This window comes from Oncorhynchus kisutch, linkage group LG4 (genome assembly GCF_002021735.2).
Source record: "Oncorhynchus kisutch isolate 150728-3 linkage group LG4, Okis_V2, whole genome shotgun sequence".
NCBI lineage: Eukaryota > Metazoa > Chordata > Actinopteri > Salmoniformes > Salmonidae > Oncorhynchus > Oncorhynchus kisutch.
This window is the reverse complement of record NC_034177.2, coordinates 3,969,737-3,996,871: the sequence shown is the minus strand read 5'-3', so window position 1 is coordinate 3,996,871 and position 27,135 is coordinate 3,969,737. Positions and strand designations below refer to the sequence as shown.

Below are 27,135 nucleotides of genomic sequence, written 5' to 3'. Positions count from 1 at the left end.
TCACATCAACACCATCATCCTGGAAACCCTAGACCCACCCTAATTTGCATACCGCCCCAACAGATCCACAGATGATGCAATCTCATTCACACTCCACACTGCCCTTTTCCCACCTGGACAAAAGGAACACCAATGTGAGGATGCTGTTCATTGACTACAGCTCAGTGTTCAACACCATAGTGCCCTCAAAGCTCATCACTAAGCTAAGGACCCTGGGACTCCCTCTACAACAGATTGGTAAGGGTAGGCAACAACACATCTGCCACGCTGATCCTCAACACTGGGGCCCCTCAGGGGTGTGCTTAGTCCCCTCCTGTACTCCCTGTTCACCCATGACTGTTTGGCCAAGCACGACTCCAACAACATCATTAAGTTTGCTGACGACACAACAGTGGTAGGCTTGATCAGCAATGAGACAGCCTATAGGGAGGAAGTCAAAGACCTGGCAGTATGATGCCAGGACAACAACCTCTCCCTCAATGTGAGCAAGACAAAGGAGCTCATCGTGGACTACAGGAAAAGGCTGGCCGAACAGAACCCCATTAACATCGATGGGGCTGTGGTAGAGTGGGTCGAGAGTTTCAAATTCCTTGGTGTCCACATCACCAACAAACTATCATCAAATCAAAATGTATGGGTCACATACACATATTTAGCAGATGTTATTGTGGGTGTAGCGAAATGCTTGTGTTCCTAGCTCCAACAGTGCAGTATCTAACAATTCACAACAATACACACAAATCTAAAAGTTTTTAAAAAATGGAAATAAGAAATATAGAAATATTTGGACGGGCATAGACTAAAATACAGTAGAATAGAATATAGTACAGTGCCTTGCGAAAGTATCCGGCCCCCTTGAACTTTGCGACCTTTTGCCACATTTCAGGCTTCAAACATAAAGATATAAAACTGTATTTGTTTGTGAAGAATCAACAACAAGTGGGACACAATCATGAAGTGGAACGACATTTATTGGATATTTCAAACTTTTTTAACAAATCAAAAACTGAAAAATTGGGCGTGCAAAATTATTCAGCCCCTTTACTTTCAGTGCAGCAAACTCTCTCCAGAAGTTCAGTGAGGATCTCTGAATGATCCAATGTTGACCTAAATGACTAATGATGATAAATACAATCCACCTGTGTGTAATCAAGTCTCCGTATAAATGCACCTGCACTGTGATAGTCTCAGAGGTCCGTTAAAAGCGCAGAGAGCATCATGAAGAACAAGGAACACACCAGGCAGGTCCGAGATACTGTTGTGAAGAAGTTTAAAGCCGGATTTGGATACAAAAAGATTTCCCAAGCTTTAAACATCCCAAGGAGCACTGTGCAAGCGATAATATTGAAATGGAAGGAGTATCAGACCACTGCAAATCTACCAAGACCTGGCCGTCCCTCTAAACTTTCAGCTCATACAAGGAGAAGATGCAGCCAAGAGGCCCATGATCACTCTGGATGAACTGCAGAGATCTACAGCTGAGGTGGGAGACTCTGTCCATAGGACAACAATCAGTCGTATATTGCACAAATCTGGCCTTTATGGAAGAGTGGCAAGAAGAAAGCCATTTCTTAAAGATATCCATAAAAAGTGTTGTTTAACGTTTGCCACAAGCCACCTGGGAGACACACCAAACATGTGGAAGAAGGTGCTCTGGTCAGATGAAACCAAAATTGAACTTTTTGGCAACAATGCAAAACGTTATGTTTGACATAAAAGCAACACAGCTCATCACCCTGAACACACCATCCCCACTGTCAAACATGGTGGTGGCAGCATCATGGTTTGGGCCTGCTTTTCTTCAGCAGGGACAGGGAAGATGGTTAAAATTGATGGGAAGATGGATGGAGCCAAATACAGGACCATTCTGGAAGAAAACCTGATGGAGTCTGCAAAAGACCTGAGACTGGGACGGAGATTTGTCTTCCAACAAGACAATGATCCCAAAACATAAAGCAAAATCTACAATGGAATGGTTCAAAAATAAACATATCCAGGTGTTAGAATGGCCAAGTCAAAGTCCAGACCTGAATCCAATCGAGAATCTGTGGAAAGAACTGAAAACTGCTGTTCACAAATGCTCTCCATCCAACCTCACTGAGCTCGAGCTGTTTTGCAAGGAGGAATGGGAAAAAAATTCAGTCTCTCGATGTGCAAAACTGATAGAGACATACCCCAAGCGACTTACAGCTGTAATCGCAGCAAAAGGTGGCGCTACAAAGTATTAACTTAAGGGGGCTGAATAATTTTGCACGCCCAATCTTTCAGTTTTTGATTTGTTAAAAAAGTTTGAAATATCCAATAAATGTCGTTCCACTTCATGATTGTGTCCCACTTGTTGTTGATTCTTCACAAAAAAATACAGTTTTATATCTTTGTTTGAAGCCTGAAATGTGGCAAAAAGTCGCAAAGTTCAAGGGGGCCGAATACTTTCGCAAGGCACTGTATATGGCTGTGACTATAACAGAAAATAATATCTTGGGAGGTAATAGGTCTGGTGAACAAAATGCCTTGAGTTCCTGTATGTTATCACAATCACACCATGAGTAGTTAATCATGAAACATACACCATCACCTTTCTTCTTCCCGGAGAGTTCTTCATTCCTGTCTGCTCGATGTACTGAGAATCTAGCTGGCTATATGGACGGGATCACAGTATATACCGAGAAAGTCATGATTCCATGAAACAGAGAATGTTACTGTCCCTGATGTCTCTCTGGAAGGAGATCCTCGCCCTGAGCTAGTCTACTTTATTATCTGAGACTGAATATTAGCGTGTAATATATGCGGTGGATGGTGTGCACGCCTCCTGAGTCGGACTCCAAATACCTCTTCTCTGCTTCGTTCCAAGCACACCAAGACAGTTGTGAAGAGGGCACGACAACACCTTTTCCTCCTCAGGAGACTGAAAATATTTGGCATGGGTCCCCAGATCCTCAAAAAGTTATACAGCTGCACCATCGAGAGCATCCTGACCGGTTGCATCACCGCCTGGTATGGCAACTGCTCGTCATCCGACCGTAAGGCGCCACACAGATGGCCCAGTACGTCACTGGGGCCAAGCTTCCTACCATCCAGTACCTATAAACTAGGCTTTGTCAGAGGAAAGCCCTAAAAATGGTCAAATACCAGTCAGTTCTCTCTGCTACCGCACGGCAAGTGGTACCGGAGCGCCAAGTCTAGGTCCAAAAGGCCCCTTAACTGCTACTCAGTCACTTTACCCCTACCTACATGTACAGATGACCAAAAAAAGTATTATTTTCTCTCCTTTTTCTCCCACATTTTCGTGGTATCCAATTGGTAATTAGTCTTGTCTCATCGCTGAAACTCCCGTATGGACTCAGGAGAGGCGAAGGTCGAGAGCCGTGCGTCTTCCGAAACACAACCCAGCCAAGCCGCACTGCTTCTTGACACAATGCCCGCTTAACCCAGAAGCCAGACGCAACCAATGTGTCGGAGGAAACACTGTACACAATGTGCATTGCATCCGGCCCGCCGCAGGAATCGCTTAGAGCACGATGGGACAAGAACATTCCTGCTGGCCAAACTCTCCCCTAACCTGAACGACTCTGGGCCAATTGTGCGGCATCCCATGGGTCTCCCGGTCGCGGCCGGCTGCGACAGAGACTCAAACCAGGATCTCTAGTGGCACAGCTAGCACTGCGATGCAGTGCCATGGAAAACTTCACCACTCGGGAGGCCCGGTAAATGTTTTCTTGAACTGCACTGTTGGTTAAAGGCGTGTAAGTATTTTCACAGTAAAACCTGTTGGTTTTCGGTGCATGTGACAAATTACATTTGATTTAGCCCCTTATTTTTGGCACTAAGCAGTATCCATATAAAATGTACTTCCATTCATTTTTTTCAACTGGTACAGGGGACCTTCACACGAGTGTGAGGCCTGTGGGAGTCCTAGAACAAAACAACCAATATAATACAAAACGTGTTATATTTTCGGGATGTCTCATGGTCTGATAAACAACCCCTCTATATGTCACCTTACACCGCGGAAGTGAGACATAGGTGGATGCGTCAAAGGAAAAATACACATCTCCAACTTAATCTGACAGGTTTACTTTTCATAGGGGCGGCAGGGTAGCCTAGTGGTTAGAGCGTTGGACTAGTAACCGGAAGGTTGCAAGTTCAAACCCCCGAGCTGACAAGGTATGTTCTGCCCCTGAACAGGCAGTTAACCCACTGTTCCTAGGCTGTCATTGAAAATAAGAATTTGTTCTTAACTGACTTGCCTGGTTAAATAGAGGTAAAAATAAAAATAAAATAGATTTGTCTCTGTCTCTCCTTTTCTAGATGTTTGTGCTGTGTCATGGCCTGCTGCAGCTCACCCAGCTCCTGTACAGCTCCTACTTTAAGAGCACCATCACCACCATTGAGAGACGCTTTGGCCTCAGCAGCTTCTCCTCCGGTACCGTCTCCTCTCTGCACGAGGTAGGACACAGACCTGCTGTATCCTGATTACAGGGCTCTCTCTGTCTCTAGGTGGGGAACACAGTACTGATGTATCCTGATTACAGGGCTCTCTCTGTCTCTAGGTGGGGAACACAGTACTGATGTATCCTGATTACAGGGCTCTCTCTGTCTCTAGGTGGGGAACACAGTACTGATGTATCCTGATTACAGGGCTCTCTCTGTCTCTAGGTGGGGAACACAGTACTGATGTATCCTGATTACAGGGCTCTCTCTGTCTCTAGGTGGGGAACACAGTACTGATGTATCCTGATTACAGGGCTCTCTCTGTCTCTAGGTGGGGAACACAGTACTGATGTATCCTGATTACAGGGCTCTCTCTGTCTCTAGGTGGGGAACACAGTACTGATGTATCCTGATTACAGGGCTCTCTCTGTCTCTAGGTGGGGAACACAGTACTGATGTATCCTGATTACAGGGCTCTCTCTGTCTCTAGGTGGGGAACACAGTACTGATGTATCCTGATTACAGGGCTCTCTCTGTCTCTAGGTGGGGAACACAGTACTGATGTATCCTGATTACAGGGCTCTCTCTGTCTCTACGTGGGGAACACAGTACTGATGTATCCTGATTACAGGGCTCTCTCTGTCTCCATCCGTCTCTAGGTGGGGAACACAGTTCTGATAGTGTTTGTGAGTTACCTGGGCAGCAGGGTCCATCGGCCTCGTCTGATTGGACTGGGTGGTCTGCTGATGTCGATCAGCGCGCTGATCCTGGCCCTACCTCACTTCGTGTCCCAGCCCTATGAGTTTGACTCTGTCATACATGGTAAGATCTAGGGGTTCAATATTATATACATTTTCTTTTTAAATATATATATATTTTATATATATATTTTGTATCTACAGTACTCTGCAATACAAAGGACACACTTCTGAATACAAATCCTTATGGGCAGAGTTTCCAGAACCTTCTTGTTGCTGAGAAGCAGTAAGAAATGCTTTTTAGTCTACGACTAGGTCTGACTACGTCTGTGTCCGGGAAACAGGCCGCATGAGTTTTAAAACCTAGTATATGCAAGCATCATCCACAATCAGTCTCTCTAAAGCAGCAAGCATCATCCACAATCGGTCTCTCTAAAGCAGCAAGCATCATCCACAGTCAGTCTCTCTAAAGCAGCAAGCATCATCCACAGTCGGTCTCTCTAAAGCAGCAAGCATCATCCACAGTCAGTCTCTGTAAAGCAGCAAGCATCATCCACAGTCGGTCTCTCTAAAGCAGCAAGCATCATCCACAGTCGGTTTCTCTAAAGCAGCAAGCATCATCCACAGTCGGTCTCTCTAAAGCAGCAAGCATCATCCACAGTCGGTCTCTCTAAAGCAGCAAGCATCATCCACAGTCAGTCTCTCTAAAGCAGCAGTCCCAGTATGTTGGACCTGGTTCAGCCTGTCATTGAGTAGAGTAGTATTGTGGTAGAGTGGTGGTGGAGTGATGTTTTGGAATGGAGTGGTATAGCGGAATGGTGTAGAAAAGCGGTGTAGTGGATTGGTGTGCTGAAGTGTTGTGGTGGAGTGGATTGGAATGTTGTTTTGGAGTGGTGTATTGTAGTGGTGGCGTGGAGTAGAATGGTGGAGTGGAGTGGAATGGTGTAGTGGAGTGTAGTGGAGTGGTGTACTGAATTTGAGTGGTGGAGCAGTGTGGTTCATTGGAGTGGGGTGGATTGGAGTGTTGTAGTGTAGGTTAGTGTAGTGGTGTGGTGGTGGTATGAAGTGTTGGATTGGTGTACTGGATTGAAGTGGAGGTGTGGTGTATTGGTGTGGTAGTGTGGAGGGGTGTATTGCTGTGGTGGTGTGGAGGGGTGTATTGGTGTGGTGTATTGGTGTGGAGGGGTATATTGGTGTGGTGGTGTGGAGGGGTGTATATGGTGTGGTGGTGTATTTGGTGTGGTGGTGTGGAGGTGTGTATTGGTGTGGTAGTGTGGAGGGGTGTATTGGTGTGGTGGTGTGGAGGGGTGTATTGGTGTGGTGGTGTGTATTGGTGTGGTAGTGTGGAGGGGTGTATTGGTGTGGTAGTGTGGAGGGGTGTATTGGTGTGGTAGTGTGGAGGGGTGTATTGGTGTGGTAGTGTGGAGGGGTGTATTGGTGTGGTGGTGTGGAGGGGTATATTGGTGTGGAGGTGTGTATTGGTGTGGTAGTGTGGAGGGGTGTATTGGTGTGGAGGGGTGTATTGATGTGGAGGGGTGTATTGGTGTGGTGGTGTGGAGGGGTGTATTGATGTGGAGGGGTTTATTGGTGTGGTGGTGTGGACGGGGGTATTGGTGTGGAGGGGTGTATTGGTGTGGTAGTGTGGAGGGGTGTATTGGTGTTGTGGTGTGGACGGGGGTATTGGTGTGGTAGTGTGGAGGGGTGTATTGATGTGGAGGGGTGTATTGGTGTGGTGGTGTGGACGGGGGTATTGGTGTGATAGTGTGGAGGGGTGTATTGGTGTGGTAGTGTGGAGTGGTGTATTGGTGTGGTAGTGTGGAGGGGTGTATTGGTGTGGAGGTGTGTATTGGTGTGGAGGGTGTATTGGTGTGGTAATGTGGAGGGGTGTATTGGTGTGGACAGGAGTATTGGTGTGGAGGGGTGTGTTGGTGTGGTAGTGTGGAGGGTTGTATTGGTGTGTTGGTGTGGAGGGGGGTATTGGTGTGGTAATGTGGTGTATTGGTGTGGTGGTGTGGATGGGGGTATTGGTGTGGAGGGGTGTGTTGGTGTGGTAGTGTGGAGGGTTGTATTGGTGGGGTAGTGTGGAGGGGTGTATTGGTGTGGTAGTGTGGAGTGGTGTATTGGTGTGGTAGTGTGGAGGGGTGTATTGGTGTGGAGGTGTGTATTGGTGTGGAGGGTGTATTGGTGTGGTAATGTGGAGGGGTGTATTGGTGTGGACAGGAGTATTGGTGTGGAGGGGTGTGTTGGTGTGGTAGTGTGGAGGGTTGTATTGGTGTGTTGGTGTGGAGGGGGGTATTGGTGTGGTAATGTGGTGTATTGGTGTGGTGGTGTGGACGGGGGTATTGGTGTGGAGGGGTGTGTTGGTGTGGTAGTGTGGAGGGTTGTATTGGTGGGGTAGTGTGGAGGGGTGTATTGGTGTGGTAGTGTGGAGTGGTGTATTGGTGTGGTAGTGTGGTGTGGTGTATTGGTGGGGTAGTGTGGAGGGGTGTATTGGTGTGATGAATTGGTGTTGTGGATTAGTTTAGTGGTGTGGATTGGTGAGGGGAGTGGACTGGTGTGGATTGGATTGGTTGAGTGGTGTGGTTGAATGGTGTGGTGGATTGGTTTAGTGGAGTGGATTGGTTTGGTGGATTGATTAAATGGTGTGGATTGGTTTGATGGTGTGGTGGATTGGTGTAGTGGTGTGGATTGGTTAGGTGGATTGGTGTGGTGTAGTAGTATGGTTTAGTGGATTGGTGTAGTGGATTGGTTTAGTATTGTAGTGGTGTGGTGGAGTGGATTGTTGTAGTGTAAATCAAATCAAATGTATTTATAAAGCTCTTCATACATCTCCTGATATCTCAAAGTGCTGTACAGAAATCCAGCCTAAAACCCCAAACAGCAAGCAATGCAGGTGTAGAAGCACGGTGGCAAGGAAAAACTCCCTAGAAAGGCCAAAATCTAGGAAGAAACCTAGAGAGGAACCAGGCTATGAGGGGTGGCCAGTCCTCTTCTGGCTGTGCCGGGTAGAGATTATAACAGAACATGGCCAAGCTGTTCAAATGTTCATAAATGACCAGCATGGTCAAATAATTGTGTAGTGGTGTGGATTGGTTTGGTGGATTGATGTAGTGTTTTAGGATATTGGTTTAGTAGTGTGGTGGGGTGGATTGGTTTAGTGGATTGGTTAAGTGGTTTAGGGAATTGGTTTAGTAGTGTAGTGGTGTGGTGTGGTGGATTGGTTTAGTGGTGTGGTGTGGTGGATTGGTTTAGTGGTGTGGTGGAGTGGATTGGTTTAGTGGTGTAGTGGATTGGTTTATTGGATTGGTTTAGTATTGTAGTGGTGTGGTGTGGTGGTTTATAGGATTGGTGTGGTGGAGTGGATTGGTTTAGTGGTGGAGTGGATTGGTTTAGTGTTGTGGTGGATTGGTTTAGTGGTGTGGTGGATTGGTTTAGTAGTGTGATGGAGTGGATTGGTTTAGTGATGTGGTGGAGTGGATTGGTTTAGTGGTGGGGTGGATTGGTTTAGTAGTGTGGTGTGGTGGATTGGTTTTGTGGTGTGGTGGATTGGTTTAGTGGTGGATTGGTTTAGTGGTGTGGTGGAGTGGATTGGTTTAGTGGTGGAGTGGATTGGTTTAGTGGTGGAGTGGTTTGGTTTAGTGGTGGGGTGGATTGGTTTAGTGGTGGAGTGGATTGGTTTAGTGGTGTGGTGGTGTGGATTGGGTTAGTGGTGTGGTGGATTGGTTTAGTGGTGTGGTGTGATGGATTAGTTTAGTGGTGTGGTGGATTAGTTTAGTAGTGTGGTGTGGTGGATTGGTTTAGTGGTGTGGTGGAGTGGAGTGGATTGGTTTAGTGGTGTAGTGGATTGGTTTATTGGATTGGTTTAGTATTGTAGTGGTGTGGTGTGGTGGTTTATAGGATTGGTGTAGTGGTGTGGTGGAGTGGATTGGTTTAGTGGTGTGGTGTGGTGGATTGGTTTAGTGGTGGATTGGTTTAGTGGTGTGGTGGATTGGTTTAGTAGTGTGATGGAGTGGATTGGTTTAGTGATGTGGTGGAGTGGATTGGTTTAGTGGTGTGGTGGATTAGTTTAGTAGTGTGGTGGTGGATTGGTTTAGTAGAGTGGTGTGGTGGATTGGTTTAGTGGTGTGGTGGAGTGGATTGGTTTAGTGGTGTGGTGGAATGATTTAGTGGTGTGGTGTGGTGGATTGGTTTAGTGGTGGATTGGTTTAGTGGTGTGGTGGAGTGGATTGGTTTAGTGGTGGAGTGGATTGGTTTAGTGGTGGGGTGGATTGGTTTAGTGGTGGAGTGGATTGGTTTAGTGGTGTGGTGGTGTGGATTGGGTTAGTGGTGTGGTGGATTGGTTTAGTGGTGTGGTGTGGTGGATTGGTTTAGTGGTGTGGTGTGGTGGATTAGTTTAGTGGAGTGGTGTGGTGGATTGGTTTAGTGGTGTGGTGGAGTGGATTTGTTTAGTGGTGTGGTGGATTGGTTTTGTGGTGTGGTGGATTGGTTTAGTGGTGGATTGGTTTAGTGGTGTGGTGGAGTGGATTGGTTTAGTGGTGGAGTGGATTGGTTTAGTGGTGGAGTGGTTTGGTTTAGTGGTGGGGTGGATTGGTTTAGTGGTGGAGTGGATTGGTTTAGTGGTGTGGTGGTGTGGATTGGGTTAGTGGTGTGGTGGATTGGTTTAGTGGTGTGGTGTGATGGATTAGTTTAGTGGTGTGGTGGATTAGTTTAGTAGTGTGGTGTGATGGATTGGTTTAGTAGTGTGGTGTGGTGGATTGGTTTAGTGGTGTGGTGGAGTGGAGTGGATTGGTTTAGTGGTGTAGTGGATTGGTTTATTGGATTGGTTTAGTATTGTAGTGGTGTGGTGTGGTGGTTTATAGGATTGGTGTAGTGGTGTGGTGGAGTGGATTGGTTTAGTGGTGTGGTGTGGTGGATTGGTTTAGTGGTGGATTGGTTTAGTGGTGTGGTGGATTGGTTTAGTAGTGTGATGGAGTGGATTGGTTTAGTGATGTGGTGGAGTGGATTGGTTTAGTGGTGTGGTGGATTAGTTTAGTAGTGTGGTGGTGGATTGGTTTAGTAGAGTGGTGTGGTGGATTGGTTTAGTGGTGTGGTGGAGTGGATTGGTTTAGTGGTGTGGTGGAATGATTTAGTGGTGTGGTGTGGTGGATTGGTTTAGTGGTGGATTGGTTTAGTGGTGTGGTGGAGTGGATTGGTTTAGTGGTGGAGTGGATTGGTTTAGTGGTGGGGTGGATTGGTTTAGTGGTGTGGTGGTGTGGATTGGGTTAGTGGTGTGGTGGATTGGTTTAGTGGTGTGGTGGTGTGGATTGGGTTAGTGGTGTGGTGGATTGGTTTAGTGGTGTGGTGTGGTGGATTGGTTTAGTGGTGTGGTGTGGTGGATTAGTTTAGTGGTGTGGTGTGGTGGATTAGTTTAGTGGAGTGGTGTGGTGGATTGGTTTAGTGGTGTGGTGGATTGGTTTAGTGGTGTGGTGGATTGGTTTAGTGGTGTGGTGTGGTGGAGTGGTGTGGTGGATTGGTTTAGTGGTGTGGTTTAGTGGTTTAGTGGATTGGTTTAATGCTGTGGTGTGGGGGATTGGCTTAATGGTGCGGTGGATTGGTTTAGTGGTGTGGTGAGGTGGATTGGTTTAGTGGTGTGGTGGATTGGTTTAGTGGTGTGGTGGTGTGGATTGGTTTAGTGGTGTGGTGGATTGGTTTAGTGGTGTGGTGGGGTGCACTGGTTTAGTGGTGTGGTGGAGTGGATTGGTTTAGTGGTGTGGTGGATTGGTTTAGTGGTGTGGTGGTGTGGATTGGTTTAGTGGTGTGGTGGTGTGGATTGGTTTAGTGGTGGATTGGTTTAGTGGTGTGGTGGATTGGTTTAGTAGTGTGATGGAGTGGATTGGTTTAGTGATGTGGTGGAGTGGATTGGTTTAGTGGTGTGGTGGATTAGTTTAGTAGTGTGGTGTGGTGGATTGGTTTAGTAGAGTGGTGTGGTGGATTGGTTTAGTGGTGTGGTGGAGTGGATTGGTTTAGTGGTGTGGTGGAATGATTTAGTGGTGTGGTGTGGTGGATTGGTTTAGTGGTGGATTGGTTTAGTGGTGTGGTGGAGTGGATTGGTTTAGTGGTGGAGTGGATTGGTTTAGTGGTGCGGTGGATTGGTTTAGTGGTGGAGTGGATTGGTTTAGTGGTGTGGTGGTGTGGATTGGGTTAGTGGTGTGGTGGATTGGTTTAGTGGTGTGGTGTGGTGGATTGGTTTAGTGGTGTGGTGTGGTGGATTAGTTTAGTGGAGTGGTGTGGTGGATTGGTTTAGTGGTGTGGTGGATTGGTTTAGTGGTGTGGTGGAGTGGTGTGGTGGAGTGGTGTGGTGGATTGGTTTAGTGGTGTGGTGTGGTGGAGTGGTGTGGTGGATTGGTTTAGTGGTGTGGTTTAGTGGATTGGTTTAGTGGATTGGTTTAGTGGTTTAGTGGATTGGTTTAATGCTGTGGTGTGGGGGATTGGTTTAATGGTGCGGTGAGGTGGATTGGTTTAGTGGTGTGGTGAGGTGGATTGGTTTAGTGGTGTGGTGGATTGGTTTAGTGGTGTGGTGGTGTGGATTGGTTTAGTGGTGTGGTGGATTGGTTTAGTGGTGTGGTGGGGTGCACTGGTTTAGTGGTGTGGTGGAGTGGATTGGTTTAGTGGTGTGGTGGATTGGTTTAGTGGTGTGGTGGTGTGGATTGGTTTAGTGGTGTGGTGGTGTGGATTGGTTTAGTGGTGTGGTGCATTGGTTTAGTGGTGTGGTGGATTGGTTTAGTGGTGGGGTGGAGGGGATTAGTTTAGTGGTGTGGTTTAGTGGATTGGTTTAGTGGTGTGGTGGAGGGGATTGGTTTAGTGGTGTGGTGGATTGGTTTAGTGGTGTGGTGGATTGGTTTAGTGGTGTGGTGTGGTGGATTGGTTTAGTGGTGTGGTGGAGTGGATTGGTTTAGTGGTGTGGTGGATTGGTTTAGTGGTGTGGTGTGGTGGATTGGTTTAATGGTGGATTGGTTTAGTGGTGTGGTGGAGTGGATTGGTTTAGTGGTGGAGTGGATTGGTTTAGTGGTTGGGTGGATTGGTTTAGTGGTGGAGTGGATTGTTTTAGTGGTGTGGTGGTGTGGATTGGGTTAGTGGTGTGGAGTGGATTGGTTTAGTGGTGTGGTGGTGTGGATTGGGTTAGTGGTGTGGTGGATTGGTTTAGTGGTGGATTGGTTTAGTGGTTTGGTGGAGGGGATTAGTTTAGTGGTGTGGTTTAGTGGATTGGTTTAGTGGTGTGGTGGAGGGGATTGGTTTAGTGGTGTGGTGGAGGGGATTGGTTTAGTGGTGTGGTGGAGTGGATTGGTTTATTGGTGTGGTGGATTGGTTTAGTGGTGTGGTGTGGTGGATTGGTTTAGTGGTGGATTGGTTTAGTGGTGTGGTGGAGTGGATTGGTTTAGTGGTGGAGTGGATTGGTTTAGTGGTGGGGTGGATTGGTTTAGTGGTGGAGTGGATTGGTTTAGTGGTGGAGTGGATTGGTTTAGTGGTGTGGTGGTGTGGATTGGGTTAGTGGTGTGGTGGATTGGTTTAGTGGTGTGGTGTGGTGGATTAGTTTAGTGGTGTGGTGGATTAGTTTAGTAGTGTGGTGTGGTGGATTGGTTTAGTAGTGTGGTGTGGTGGATTGGTTTAGTGGTGTGGTGGATTGGTTTAGTGGTGTGGTGGATTGGTTTAGTGGTGTAGTGGATTGGTTTATTGGATTGGTTTAGTATTGTTGTGGTGTGGTGGTTTATAGGATTGGTGTGGTGGAGTGGATTGGTTTAGTGGTGTGGTGGATTGGTTTAGTGGTGTGGTGGTGTGGATTGGTTTAGTGGTGTGGTGGTGTGGATTGGTTTAGTGGTGTGGTGGTGTGGATTGGTTTAGTGGTGTGGTGCATTGGTTTAGTGGTGTGGTGGATTGGTTTAGTGGTGGGGTGGACTGGTTTAGTGGTGTGGTGGAGTGGATTGGTTTAGTGGTGGAGTGGATTGGTTTAGTGGTGTGGTGGATTGGTTTAGTGGTGTGGTGGATTGGTTTAGTGGTGTGGTGGAGGGGATTAGTTTAGTGGTGTGGTTTAGTGGATTGGTTTAGTGGTGTGGTGGAGGGGATTGGTTTAGTGGTGTGGTGGATTGGTTTAGTGGTGTGGTGGATTGGTTTAGTGGTGTGGTGTGGTGGATTGGTTTAGTGGTGTGGTGGAGTGGATTGGTTTAGTGGTGTGGTGGATTGGTTTAGTGGTGTGGTGTGGTGGATTGGTTTAATGGTGGATTGGTTTAGTGGTGTGGTGGAGTGGATTGGTTTAGTGGTGGAGTGGATTGGTTTAGTGGTGGGGTGGATTGGTTTAGTGGTGGAGTGGATTGGTTTAGTGGTGTGGTGGTGTGGATTGGGTTAGTGGTGTGGAGTGGATTGGTTTAGTGGTGTGGTGGTGTGGATTGGGTTAGTGGTGGATTGGTTTAGTGGTGTGGTGGAGGGGATTAGTTTAGTGGTGTGGTTTAGTGGATTGGTTTAGTGGTGTGGTGGAGGGGATTGGTTTAGTGGTGTGGTGGAGGGGATTGGTTTAGTGGTGTGGTGGAGTGGATTGGTTTATTGGTGTGGTGGATTGGTTTAGTGGTGTGGTGTGGTGGATTGGTTTAGTGGTGGATTGGTTTAGTGGTGTGGTGAAGTGGATTGGTTTAGTGGTGGAGTGGATTGGTTTAGTGGTGGGGTGGATTGGTTTAGTGGTGGAGTGGATTGGTTTAGTGGTGGAGTGGATTGGTTTAGTGGTGTGGTGGAGGGGATTGGTTTAGTGGTGTGGTGGAGGGGATTGGTTTAGTGGTGTGGTGGAGTGGATTGGTTTATTGGTGTGGTGGATTGGTTTAGTGGTGTGGTGTGGTGGATTGGTTTAGTGGTGGATTGGTTTAGTGGTGTGGTGGAGTGGATTGGTTTAGTGGTGGAGTGGATTGGTTTAGTGGTGGGGTGGATTGGTTTAGTGGTGGAGTGGATTGGTTTAGTGGTGGAGTGGATTGGTTTAGTGGTGTGGTGGTGTGGATTGGGTTAGTGGTGTGGTGTGGTGGATTAGTTTAGTGGTGTGGTGGATTAGTTTAGTAGTGTGGTGTGGTGGATTGGTTTAGTAGTGTGGTGTGGTGGATTGGTTTAGTGGTGTGGTGTGGTGGATTGGTTTTGTGGTGTGGTGGATTGGTTTAGTGGTGTAGTGGATTGGTTTATTGGATTGGTTTAGTATTGTAGTGGTGTGGTGGTTTATAGGATTGGTGTGGTGGAGTGGATTGGTTTAGTGGTGGAGTGGATTGGTTTAGTGGTGTGGTGGATTGTTTTATTGGTGTGGTGGATTGGTTTAGCAGTGTGATGGAGTGGATTGGTTTAGTGGTGTGGTGGATTAGTTTAGTAGTGTGGTGTGGTGGATTGGTTTAGTAGTGTGGTGTGGTGGATTGGTTTAGTGGTGTGGTGGAGTGGATTGGTTTTGTCGTGTGGTGTGTTTTGGATTGGTTTAGTGGTGTGGTGGAGTGGATTGGTTTAGTGGTGTGGTGGATTGGTTTAGTGGTGGGGTGGATTGGTTTAGTGGTGGAGTGGATTGGTTTAGTGGTGCAGTGGTGTGGATTGGGTTAGTGGTGTGGTGGATTGGTTTAGTGGTGTGGTGTGGTGGATTAGTTTAGTGGTGTGGTGTGGTGGATTGGTTTAGTGGTGTGGTGTGGTGGATTGGTTTAGTGGTGTGGTGGAGTGGTGTGGTGTATTGGTTTAGTGGTGTGGTGTGGTGGATTGGTTTAGTGGTGTGGTGTGGTGGAGTGGTGTTGTAACGGCGTTCTTCGTTTGTTGAAAGAGAGGACCGAAATGCAGCGTGGTGGTTAATCATGATCTTTAATGATACAAATGACGGAACGATACATGAACTAACTTATAAATACAAAAAACCAACAAACGGAACGTGAAACCTAATTACAGCCTATCTGGTGAAACTACACAGAGACAGGAACAATCACCCACGAAAGACAAAGCGAACTCAGGCTACCTAAATACAGTTCCCAATCAGAGGCAACGAGAAGCACCTGACAACACCCCTAATCAGCCACGATCCCAAATACTACAAACCCCAATACGAAACACAACACACAAACCCATGTCACACCCTGGCCTGAACAAATAATGAAAGAAAACACAAAATACTAAGACCAAGGCGTGACAGAACCCCCCCCCCCCCCAAGGTGCGGACTCCCGGACGCACCTCAAAACCATAGGGAGGGTCCGGGTGGGCGTCTGTCCATGGTGGCGGCTCCGGCTCGGGACGTGGACCCCACTCCATAAATGTCATAGTTCCTCCCCTTCGCGTCCTGGGATAATCCACCCTCGCCGCCGACCATGGCCTAATAGTCCTCACCCAGAACCTCACAGAACTGAGGAGCAGCTCGTGACTGAGGGGCATCTCGGGACTGAGGGACAGCTCGGGACTGAGGGACAGCTCGGGACTGAGGGGCAGCTCGGGACTGCGGGGCAGCCCGGAACTGAGGGGCAGCCCGGAACTGAGGGGCAGCTCGGGACTGAGGGGCAACTCGGGACTGAGGGGCAGCTCGGGACTGAGGGGCAGCTCGGGACTGAGGGGGAGCTCGGGACTGAGGGGCAGCTCGGGACTGAGGGGCAGCCCGGAACTGAGGGGCAGCCCGGAACTGAGGGGAAGCCCAGTACTGAGAGGAAGCCCAGTACTGAGAGGAAGCCCAGTACTGAGAGGAAGCCCAGTACTGAGATGAAGCTCAGGTAGGTAGTAGGCACCGGTAGATCCTGGCTGGCTGGCGGATCTGGAAGATTCAGGTTGACTAGCAGATCTGGAAGATTCTGGTTGACTAGCAGATCTGGAAGATTCTGGTTGACTAGCAGATCTGGAAGATTCTGGTTGACTAGCAGATCTGGAAGATTCTGGTTGACAGGCTGATCTGGAAGAATCTGGTTGACTGGCAGATCTAGAAGATCATGGCTGACTGGCGGATCTAGCTGCTCTATGCAGACTGACAGCTCTGACTGCTCCATGCAGACTGGCAGCTCCTTGCAGACTGGCAGCTCCTTGCAGACTGACAGCTCCTTGCAGACTGACAGCTCCCTGCAGACTGACAGCTCCCTGCAGACTGACAGCTCCCTGCAGACTGACAGCTCTGACTGCTCCCTGCAGACTGACAGCTCCTTGCAGACTGACAGCTCCTTGCAGACTGGCAGCTCCTTGCAGACTGGCAGCTCCTTGCAGACTGGCAGCTCCTTGCAGACTGGCAGCTCCTTGCAGACTGACAGCTCCTTGCAGACTGACAGCTCCTTGCAGACTGACAGCACCCTGCAGACTGGCAGCTCAGGCTGCTTCAAACAGGCAGGAGGCTCCGGCAGCGCAGGAGAGGAGGAAGGCTCTGGCTGCGCTAAACAGGCGGGAGACTCCGACAGCGCAGGAGGGAAGGAAGGCTCTGGCTGTGCTGAACAGGCGGGAGACTCCGACAGCGCAGGAGGGAAGGAAGGCTCTGGCTGTGCTGAACAGGCGGGAGACTCCGACAGCGCAGGAGAGGCGAGGCGCACTGTAGGCCTGATGCGTGGTGCTGGCACTGGTGATACTGGAGCGAGGACACGCACAGGAAGCCTGGTGCGGGGAGCTGCTACCGGAGGACTGGTGTGTGGAGGTGGCACAGGATGTGCAAGGCTAGGGATGTGCACAGGAGGCCTGGTGCGTGAGGCTGGCACCAACTTCACCAGCCGACTAACACGCACCTCAGGACGAGTATGGAGCGCTAACTCAGGTGCCATCAAATCCCCGACACGATCCGTCGGACGAATATGATATCTATAGCACCAAGCTAGCAACTCCCTCATTACTCTCCACTCCACTTTCCCCATTAACTCCTTCACAGTCTCATCTTCGCTCACCTCTAACACCGGCTCTGGTTCTGGTCTCCTCCTTGGCTCCTCACGATAAACAAGGAGAGTTGGCTCAGGTCCATCTCCTGACTCAGCCACTCTCCCTCTGAGCCCCCCCCAATACATTTTTTGGGGTGACTCTCAGGTTTCGCTCTGCGCCGCCGTGTCTGTTTCTCCAACTCCATTCGCCTATAGCCTTCTTCGCACTGCTTTAGCGAATCCCATGCGGGCTCCTGCACTCTCTCTGGGTCGGCCGCCCACCTGTCGATTTCTTCCCACGTCGCTTTTCCTGCGGTCGCTGCCTGTAACCACGCCGCTCGGTCCGTATGTGGTGGGTGATTCTGTAACGGCGTTCTTCGTTTGTTGAAAGAGAGGACCGAAATGCAGCGTGGTGGTTAATCATTATCTTTTAAAAAACAACAAACGGAACGTGAAACCTAATTACAGCCTATCTGGTGAAACTACACAGAGACAGGAACAATCACCCACGAAAGACAAAGCGAACTCAGGCTACCTAAATACGGTTCCCAATCAGAGGCAACGAGAAGCACCTGACTGCTGATTGAGAACCGCCTTAGGCAGCCAAGCCTATACAACACCCCTAATCAGCCACGATCCCAAATACTACAAACCCCAATACGAAACACAACACACAAACCCATGTCACACCCTGGCCTGAACAAATAATTAAAGAAAACACAAAATACTAAGACCAAGGCGTGACAGGTGTGGTGTATTGGTTTAGTGGTGTGGTGGATTGGTTTAGTGGTGCGGTTTAGTGGATTGGTTTAGTGGTTTAGTGGATTGGTTTATTGCTGTGGTGTGGGGGATTGGTTTAGTGGTGCGGTGGATTGGTTTAGTGGTGTGGTGAGGTGGATTGGTTTAGTGGTGTGGTGGATTGGTTTAGTGGTGTGGTGGGGTGGACTGGTTTAGTGGTGTGGTGGAGTGGATTGGTTTAGTGGTGTGGTGGATTGGTTTAGTGGTGTGGTGGTGTGGATTGGTTTAGTGGTGTGGTGGTGTGGATTGGTTTAGTAGTGTTGTGCATTGGTTTAGTGGTGTGGTGTGGTGCATTGGTTTAGTGGTGTGGTGGATTAGTTTAGTAGTGTGGTGTGGTGGATTGGTTTAGTAGTGTGGTGTGGTGGATTGGTTTAGTGGTGTGGTGGAGTGGATTGGTTTAGTGGTGTGGTGGATTAGTTTAGTAGTGTGGTGTGGTGGATTGGTTTAGTGGTGTGGTGGAGTGGATTGGTTTAGTGGTGTGGTGGATTGGTTTAGTGGTGTGGTGTGGTGGATTGGTTTAGTGATGGAGTGGATTGGTTTAGTGGTGGGGTGGATTGGTTTAGTGGTGTGGTGGTGTGGATTGGGTTAGTGGTGTGGTGGATTGGTTTAGTGGTGTGGTGTGGTGGATTAGTTTAGTGGTGTGGTGTGGTGGATTGGTTTAGTGGTGTGGTGTGGTGGAGTGGTGTGGTGGATTGGTTTAGTGGTGTGGTGGATTAGTTTAGTAGTGTGGTGTGGTGGATTGGTTTAGTAGTGTGGTGTGGTGGATTGGTTTAGTGGTGTGGTGGATTGGTTTAGTGGTGTGGTGGATTGGTTTAGTGGTGTAGTGGATTGGTTTATTGGATTGGTTTAGTATTGTAGTGGTGTGGTGTGGTGGTTTATAGGATTGGTGTAGTGGTGTGGTGGAGTGGATTGGTTTAGTGGTGGAGTGGATTGGTTTAGTGGTGTGGTGGATTGGTTTAGTGGTGTGGTGGATTGGTTTAGTAGTGTGATGGAGTGGATTGGTTTAGTGATGTGGTGGAGTGGATTGGTTTAGTGGTGTGGTGGATTAGTTTAGTAGTGTGGTGTGGTGGATTGGTTTAGTGGTGTGGTGGAGTGGATTGGTTTAGTGGTGTGGTGGATTGGTTTAGTGGTGTGGTGTGGTGGATTGGTTTAGTGGTGGAGTGGATTGGTTTAGTGGTGGAGTGGATTGGTTTAGTGGTGGGGTGGATTGGTTTAGTGGTGGAGTGGATTGGTTTAGTGGTGTGGTGGTGTGGATTGGGTTAGTGGTGTGGTGGATTGGTTTAGTGGTGTGGTGGATTAGTTTAGTGGTGTGGTGTGGTGGATTGGTTTAGTGGTGTGGTGGATTGGTTTAGTGGTGTGGTGGAGTGGTGTGGTGGATTGGTTTAGTGGTGTGGTGGATTGGTTTAGTGGTGTGGTTTAGTGGATTGGTTTAGTGGTGTGGTTTAGTGGATTGGTTTAGTGGTTTAGTGGATTGGTTTAATGCTGTGGTGTGGGGGATTGGTTTAGTGGTGCGGTGGATTGGTTTAGTGGTGTGGTGAGGTGGATTGGTTTAGTGGTGTGGTGGATTGGTTTAGTGGTGTGGTGGATTGGTTTAGTGGTGTGGTGGTGTGGATTGGTTTAGTGGTGTGGTGGATTGGTTTAGTGGTGTGGTGGAGTGGATTGGTTTAGTGGTGTGGTGAATTGGTTTAGTGGTGCGGTGGATTGGTTTAGTGGTGTGTTGAGGTGGATTGGTTTAGTGGTGTGGATTGGTTTAGTGGTGCGGTGGATTGGTTTAGTGGTGTAGTGTGGTGGATTGGTTTAGTGGTGTGGTGGGGTGGACTGGTTTAGTGGTGTGGTGGAGTGGATTGGTTTAGTGGTGTGGTGGAGTGGATTGGTTTAGTGGTGTGGTGGATTGGTTTAGTGGTGTGGTGGTGTGGATTGGTTTAGTGGTGTGGTGGTGTGTATTGGTTTAGTGGTGTGGTGGTGTGGATTGGTTTAGTGGTGTGGTGTGGTGCATTGGTTTAGTGGTGTGGTGTGGTGCATTGGTTTAGTGGTGTGGTGGATTGGTTTAGTGGTGTGGTGGGGTGGACTGGTTTAGTGGTGTGGTGGAGTGGATTGGTTTAGTGGTGGAGTGGATTGGTTTAGTGGTGGAGTGGATTGGTTTAGTGGTGGAGTGGATTGGTTTAGTGGTGTGGTGGATTGGTTTAGTGGTGTGGTGGATTGGTTTAGTGGTGTGGTGGATTGGTTTAGTGGTGTAGTGGATTGGTTTATTGGATTGGTTTAGTATTGTAGTGGTGTGGTGTGGTGGTTTATAGGATTGGTGTAGTGGTGTGGTGGAGTGGATTGGTTTTGTGGTGGAGTGGATTGGTTTAGTGGTGTGGTGGATTGGTTTAGTGGTGTGGTGGATTGGTTTAGTAGTGTGATGGAGTGGATTGGTTTAGTGATGTGGTGGAGTGGATTGGTTTAGTGGTGTGGTGGATTAGTTTAGTAGTGTGGTGTGGTGGATTGGTTTAGTGGTGTGGTGGAGTGGATTGGTTTAGTGGTGTGGTGGATTGGTTTAGTGGTGTGGTGTGGTGGATTGGTTTAGTGGTGGAGTGGATTGGTTTAGTGGTGGAGTGGATTGGTTTAGTGGTGGGGTGGATTGGTTTAGTGGTGGAGTGGATTGGTTTAGTGGTGTGGTGGTGTGGATTGGGTTAGTGGTGTGGTGGATTGGTTTAGTGGTGTGGTGGATTAGTTTAGTGGTGTGGTGTGGTGGATTGGTTTAGTGGTGTGGTGGATTGGTTTAGTGGTGTGGTGGAGTGGTGTGGTGGATTGGTTTAGTGGTGTGGTGGATTGGTTTAGTGGTGTGGTTTAGTGGATTGGTTTAGTGGTTTAGTGGATTGGTTTAATGCTGTGGTGTGGGGGATTGGTTTAGTGGTGCGGTGGATTGGTTTAGTGATGTGGTGAGGTGGATTGGTTTAGTGGTGTGGTGGATTGGTTTAGTGGTGTGGTGGATTGGTTAGTGGTGTGGTGGTGTGGATTGGTTTAGTGGTGTGGTGGATTGGTTTAGTGGTGTGGTGGAGTGGATTGGTTTAGTGGTGTGGTGGATTGGTTTAGTGGTGCGGTGGATTGGTTTAGTGGTGTGTTGAGGTGGATTGGTTTAGTGGTGTGGTGGGGTGGACTGGTTTAGTGGTGTGGTGGAGTGGATTGGTTTAGTGGTGTGGTGGATTGGTTTAGTGGTGTGGTGGATTGGTTTAGTGGTGTGGTGGATTGGTTTAGTGGTGTGGTGGTGTGTATTGGTTTAGTGGTGTGGTGGTGTGTATTGGTTTAGTGGTGTGGTGGTGTGGATTGGTTTAGTGGTGTGGTGTGGTGCATTGGTTTAGTGGTGTGGTGTGGTGCATTGGTTTAGTGGTGTGGTGGATTGGTTTAGTGGTGTGGTGGGGTGGACTGGTTTAGTGGTGTGGTGGAGTGGATTGGTTTAGTGGTGGAGTGGATTGGTTTAGTGGTGGAGTGGATTGGTTTAGTGGTGGAGTGGATTGGTTTAGTGGTGTGGTGGATTGGTTTAGTGGTGTGGTGGATTGGTTTAGTGGTGTGGTCGAGGGGATTAGTTTAGTGGTGTGGTGGAGTGGAGTGGATTGGTTTAGTGGTGTGGATTGGTTTAGTGGTGTGGTTAGATGTGGATGGTTGGATTTAGAAATAATGAACTGTGAAAGCCAGCCTGTTCTGCAGGTGTTCTCTAGCTGAACCCATTCTACATAAATCAGCAGGAACATGTTAATCATCTCTGAGCACATCAAGAAAGCCAAGAAGATTAAGACTGTCTCTCAAGCAGTTGATTTAATTGAGAGCTCTGTTCATTCTCTTCCCTCCTCCTCTGTCTGTACTGTAGACAAACACACAACATGCATACACACACACACATACCGACCCACTACCCTGGCTGGAGGCTACTTGTCATGGGGTACCACTGAAGGGTCACATCATCAAACTCCAGGAACAGCTGTGTATTGTTCACAGGTCTGTAATTAACTATGTCTGTCTGTCTGTACTTGTGTCTGTCTGTCTGTACTTGTGTCTGTCTGTCTGTACTTGTGTCTGTCTGTCTGTACTTGTGTCTGTCTGTCTGTACTTGTGTCTGTCTGTCTGTACTTGTGTCTGTCTGTCTGTACTTGTGTCTGTCTGTCTGTACTTGTGTCTGTCTGTACTTGTGTCTGTCTGTACGTACTTGTGTCTGTCTGTACATACTTGTGTCTGTCTGTACGTACTTGTGTCTGTCTGTACGTACTTGTGTCTGTGTGCTTGTGGCTGTGTGCTTGTGTCTGTGTGCTTGTGTCTGTACTTGTGTCTGTGTGCTTGTGTCTGTACTCGTGTCTGTGTGCTTGTGTCTGTACTTGTGTCTGTGTGCTTGTGTCTGTACTTGTGTCTGTGTGCTTGTGTCTGTACTTGTGTCTGTGTGCTTGTGTCTGTGGATGTGTTTTTTCCCTAGATCGCCAAGACCTGTGTTCACTCCAAGGTACCTCCAACACCACAGAGGCCTGTGGAAAGACAGAGATCAAGCGTATAGCAGACACCAACAACTTGTGGCTGCTCATGGCTATAGCTCAGCTGCTGTTCGGAGTGGGGTCTGTTCCCATACAACCTTTTGGTATCTCTTATGTGGATGACTTCGCCGGACGAGGCAACTCCCCCCTCTACATAGGTAAGAGGCCTATAGCTGACTGAAACAATAGAACCTCTACATAGGTAAGAGGCCTATAGCTGACTGAAACTAGTCCCTCTACATAGGTAAGAGGCCTGTAGCTTACTGAAACTAGTCTCTCTACATAGGTAAGAGGCCTGTAGCTGACTGAAACTAGTCCCTCTACATAGGTAAGAGGCCTGTAGCTTACTGAAACAATAGAACCTCTACATAAGTAAGAGGCCTATAGCTGACTGAAACTAGTCCCTCTACATAGGTAAGAGGCCTGTAGCTTACTGAAACTAGTCTCTCTACATAGGTAAGAGGCCTGTAGCTGACTGAAACTAGTCCCTCTACATAGGTAAGAGGCCTGTAGCTGACTGAAACTAGTCTCTCTACATAGGTAAGAGGCCTGTAGCTGACTGAAACTAGTCTCTCTACACAGGTAAGAGGCCCATAGCTTACTGAAACACTAGTCTCTCTACATAGGTAAGAGGTCTGTAGCTTACTGAAACACTAGAACCTCTACATAGGTAAGAGGCCTGTAGCTGACTGAAACACTAGTCTTTCTTCATAGGTAAGAGGCCTGTAGCTGACTGAAACTAGGTAAGAGGCCTGTAGCTTACTGAAACACTAGTCTCTCTACATAGGTAAGAGGCCTGTAGCTGACTGAAACTAGTCTCTCTACATAGGTAAGAGGCCTGTAGCTTACTGAAACACTAGTCTCTCTACATAGGTAAGAGGCCTGTAGCTGACTGAAACTAGTCTCTCTACATAGGTAAGAGGCCTGTAGCTGACTGAAACTAGTCCCTCTACATAGGTAAGAGGCCTGTAGCTGACTGAAACACTAGTCTCTCTACATAGGTAAGAGGCCTGTAGCTGACTGAAACTAGTCCCTCTACATAGGTAAGAGGCCTGTAGCTGACTGAAACTAGTTTCTCTACATAGGTAAGAGGCCTGTAGCTGACTGAAACTAGTCTCTCTACATAGGTAAGAGGCCTGTAGCTGACTGAAACTAGTCCCTCTACATAGGTAAGAGGCCTGTAGCTTACTGAAACACTAGAACCTCTACATAGGTAAGAGGCCTGTAGCTTACTGAAACTAGGTAAGAGGCCTGTAGCTTACTGAAACACTAGTCTCTCTACATAGGTAAGAGGCCTGTAGCTGACTGAAACTAGTCTCTCTACATAGGTAAGAGGCCTGTAGCTTACTGAAACAATAGAACCTCTACATAAGTAAGAGGCCTATAGCTGACTGAAACTAGTCCCTCTACATAGGTAAGAGGCCTGTAGCTTACTGAAACTAGTCTCTCTACATAGGTAAGAGGCCTGTAGCTGACTGAAACTAGTCCCTCTACATAGGTAAGAGGCCTGTAGCTGACTGAAACTAGTCTCTCTACATAGGTAAGAGGCCTGTAGCTGACTGAAACTAGTCTCTCTACACAGGTAAGAGGCCCATAGCTTACTGAAACACTAGTCTCTCTACATAGGTAAGAGGTCTGTAGCTTACTGAAACACTAGAACCTCTACATAGGTAAGAGGCCTGTAGCTGACTGAAACACTAGTCTTTCTTCATAGGTAAGAGGCCTGTAGCTGACTGAAACTAGGTAAGAGGCCTGTAGCTTACTGAAACACTAGTCTCTCTACATAGGTAAGAGGCCTGTAGCTGACTGAAACTAGTCTCTCTACATAGGTAAGAGGCCTGTAGCTGACTGAAACTAGTCCCTCTACATAGGTAAGAGGCCTGTAGCTGACTGAAACACTAGTCTCTCTACATAGGTAAGAGGCCTGTAGCTGACTGAAACACTAGAACCTCTACATAGGTAAGAGGCCTGTAGCTGCCTGAAACTAGTCTCTCTACATAGGTAAGAGGCCTGTAGCTGACTGAAACACTAGTCTCTCTACATAGGTAAGAGGCCTGTAGCTGACTGAAACACTAGAACCTCTACATAGGTAAGAGGCCTGTAGCTGACTGAAACACTAGAACCTCTACATAGGTAAGAGGCCTGTAGCTGACTGAAACTAGTCCCTCTACATAGGTAAGAGGCCTGTAGCTGACTGAAACACTAGAACCTCTACATAGGTAAGAGGCCTGTAGCTGCCTGAAACTAGTCTCTCTACATACAGGCGGTATCAGTAGTATGTTGCTTTACAAAGTGTTATTAAAATAGATCAGAGATTTTTTTTGTCGTTGATCAGACTGGCCTAGTTAAAGTTTAAATAAAAAATAATTAAAAGAAACCATACAAAATACATCAGTTAAAATTTTTTATAACTACCTCTTCCTCTGTCCCCCATACCTACATCTGTCTACCTCTTCCTCTGTCCCCCATACCTACATCTGTCTACCTCTTCCTCTGTCCCCCATACCTACATCTGTCTACCTCTTCCTCTGTCCCCCATACCTACGTCTGTCTACCTCTTCCTCTGTCCCCCATACCTACATCTGTCAACCTCTTCCTCTGTCCCCCATACCTACATCTGTCAGGTCCCTCCAGTCAAGTATTGAATTTCAAGCACAGATTCAACTACAAAAACCAGGGAGCTTTTCGAAAGCCTCATAAAAGAAGGGCATTGATTGGTAGATGGGTTTTGATAACAAATCAGACATTGAATATCTCTTTAAGCGTGGTCAAGTTAATAATTATACTGTGGATGATGTATTAAACCACCCAGACACAACAAAGATACAGTCAACCTTCTGAACTGAGTGGCAGGACAGGAAGGAAACTGCTCAGGGATTTCACCATGAGGCCATTGGTGATTTTAAAACGGCTACAGAGTTTAACGGCTGTGATAGAAGAAAAATGAGGATGGATCAACAACATTGTAGATACTCAATAATGACTTAATGACAGAGTGAAACAAAACAACTAAAGTTATACTGCAAGACAACATGGCAAAGGAATCAACGTTTTGGCCTAAATGCAAAGCGGCTTCCTTTTTCAAGCATGGTGGTGGCTGCATCATGTTATGGGTATGCTTGACATTGGCAAAGACTGGGGAGTTTTTTTAGGATAAAAAGACACGGAATGGAACTAAGCACAGGCAAAATCCAAGAGAAAAAACCTGGTTCAGTCTGCTTTCCACCAGACACTGGGAGACAAATTAATATTTCAGCAGGGCCCTTATCTACAGTGGAGTTGCTTACCAAGAAGACAGTGGAGTTCCTGAGTGTGACCAAGTTACAATCAAATCTGATTCAAATTTATTGCAAGACTTGAACAGTGCTGTGTATCCATGACCCCCAACATCTTGACAGACCTTGATTCATTTTGAAAATAGTTATGGGTGGTTATTGCACAATCCAGGTGTGTAAAGCTCTTAGAGACGTACCCAATAAGACTCACAGCTGTAATCGCTAGAAACGGTGTTTCTAACCTGTATTGTCTGGGGCGGGGGGGGGGGGGGGGGGGGTAAATACGTATCTAATCTACATATACTAGTGTTACATTTTTCATTCATTTTTAAGAAATGTAAAAATAAAAAATTACTTTGAAAGATTTTGTGTGGATTGTTGACAAAAAAAAACGACACTTAAATCCATTTTAATACCACTTTGTAACACAATAAAATGTGAAGATTACTTATGATACTGTAGGTAAGAGGCTTGTAGCCAATGGAAACACTAGCCTATACTATTTTTACTGGCCCTATACTATTTTTACTGGCCCTATAATATTTTTACTGGCCATATACTATTTTTACTGAGTTGTCTACGGCAATCTCCCGATGCTAACTAAAACACCGTAGCTGAACACAAGCAGGTTGTAATCGCTTCTCTCATACATTATGAAAAGTAAAGTTTGACGGAGTTATTTAGCAAAAAACAAGAGGAGAGATTGTATTCATTTAGTTAATAACAGACACTTGAACACGATCCAGCTGGTCTCTTCTTCGTGGTTTTTAGTACTGCAGCTACGGCAGGCTCAACACAGACTGTAGTATTACAGTAGGACGTGGTGTTAAAGACCCTGACTGTCTCCTTTCTCTTCCCAGCCATCCTGTTTGCTGTGTCTGTGTTTGGACCTGCCTTTGGCTTCCTGCTGGGCTCCGTCATGCTGAGGATCTATGTGGACGTGGACAGAACCGGCTCAGGTAGATACTGGGTTTGGGTCGTTACATGGAGGACAGAACCGGCTCAGGTAGATACTGTTACATGGTGGACAGAACCGGCTCAGATAGATAATGGGTTTGGGTTGTTACGTGGTGGACAGAACCGGCTCAGATAGATACTGTTACGTGGTGGACAGAACCGGCTCAGGTAGATACTGGGTTTGGGTTGTTACGTGGTGGACAGAACCGGCTCAGGTAGATACTGGGTTTGGGTTGTTACGTGGTGGACAGAACCAGTTCAGGTTGATACTGGGTTTGGGTCGTTAGATTGGTGGCAGAGGTTGGGTAGCTGGTTGGAGTGTAGGATTGCATTGCTTGGTAAGCAACTCCAGTGTAGATTTGGCCTTGTGTTTTAGGTTATTGTCCTGCTGAAAGGTGTATTTATCTCCGTGTCTGGGTAGGAAGCAGACTGAACCAGGTTTTCCTCTAGGATTTTCCCCGCTCCATTTATTTTTATCCTATAAAAAACTCCCTAGTCCTTGCCTATGACAAGCATACCCATAACATGAAGACGTCACCACCTGCTGGAAAATATCAAGAGTGGTACTCAGTGATGTGGAAGTTTTGTATTCAGGACAAAAAGTAAATTTCTTTAACACATTTTTTTGCAGTA

General features: G+C 47.4%; 1 protein-coding gene across 1 annotated transcript in view; it reads left to right on the top strand.

Annotated features, from left to right (window-relative positions):
* The window catches only part of LOC109881099 (solute carrier organic anion transporter family member 2A1), a 91,004-nt gene that overhangs the window by 20,687 nt on the left and 43,182 nt on the right, over positions 1 to 27,135 (top strand). The window contains exons 2-5 of the mRNA XM_031822321.1: positions 4,309 to 4,446; positions 5,091 to 5,253; positions 22,216 to 22,428; positions 26,406 to 26,504. Of these exons, the coding sequence (XP_031678181.1) occupies positions 4,309 to 4,446; positions 5,091 to 5,253; positions 22,216 to 22,428; positions 26,406 to 26,504 (613 nt within the window). The remainder of the gene's footprint in view (positions 1 to 4,308; positions 4,447 to 5,090; positions 5,254 to 22,215; positions 22,429 to 26,405; positions 26,505 to 27,135) is intronic.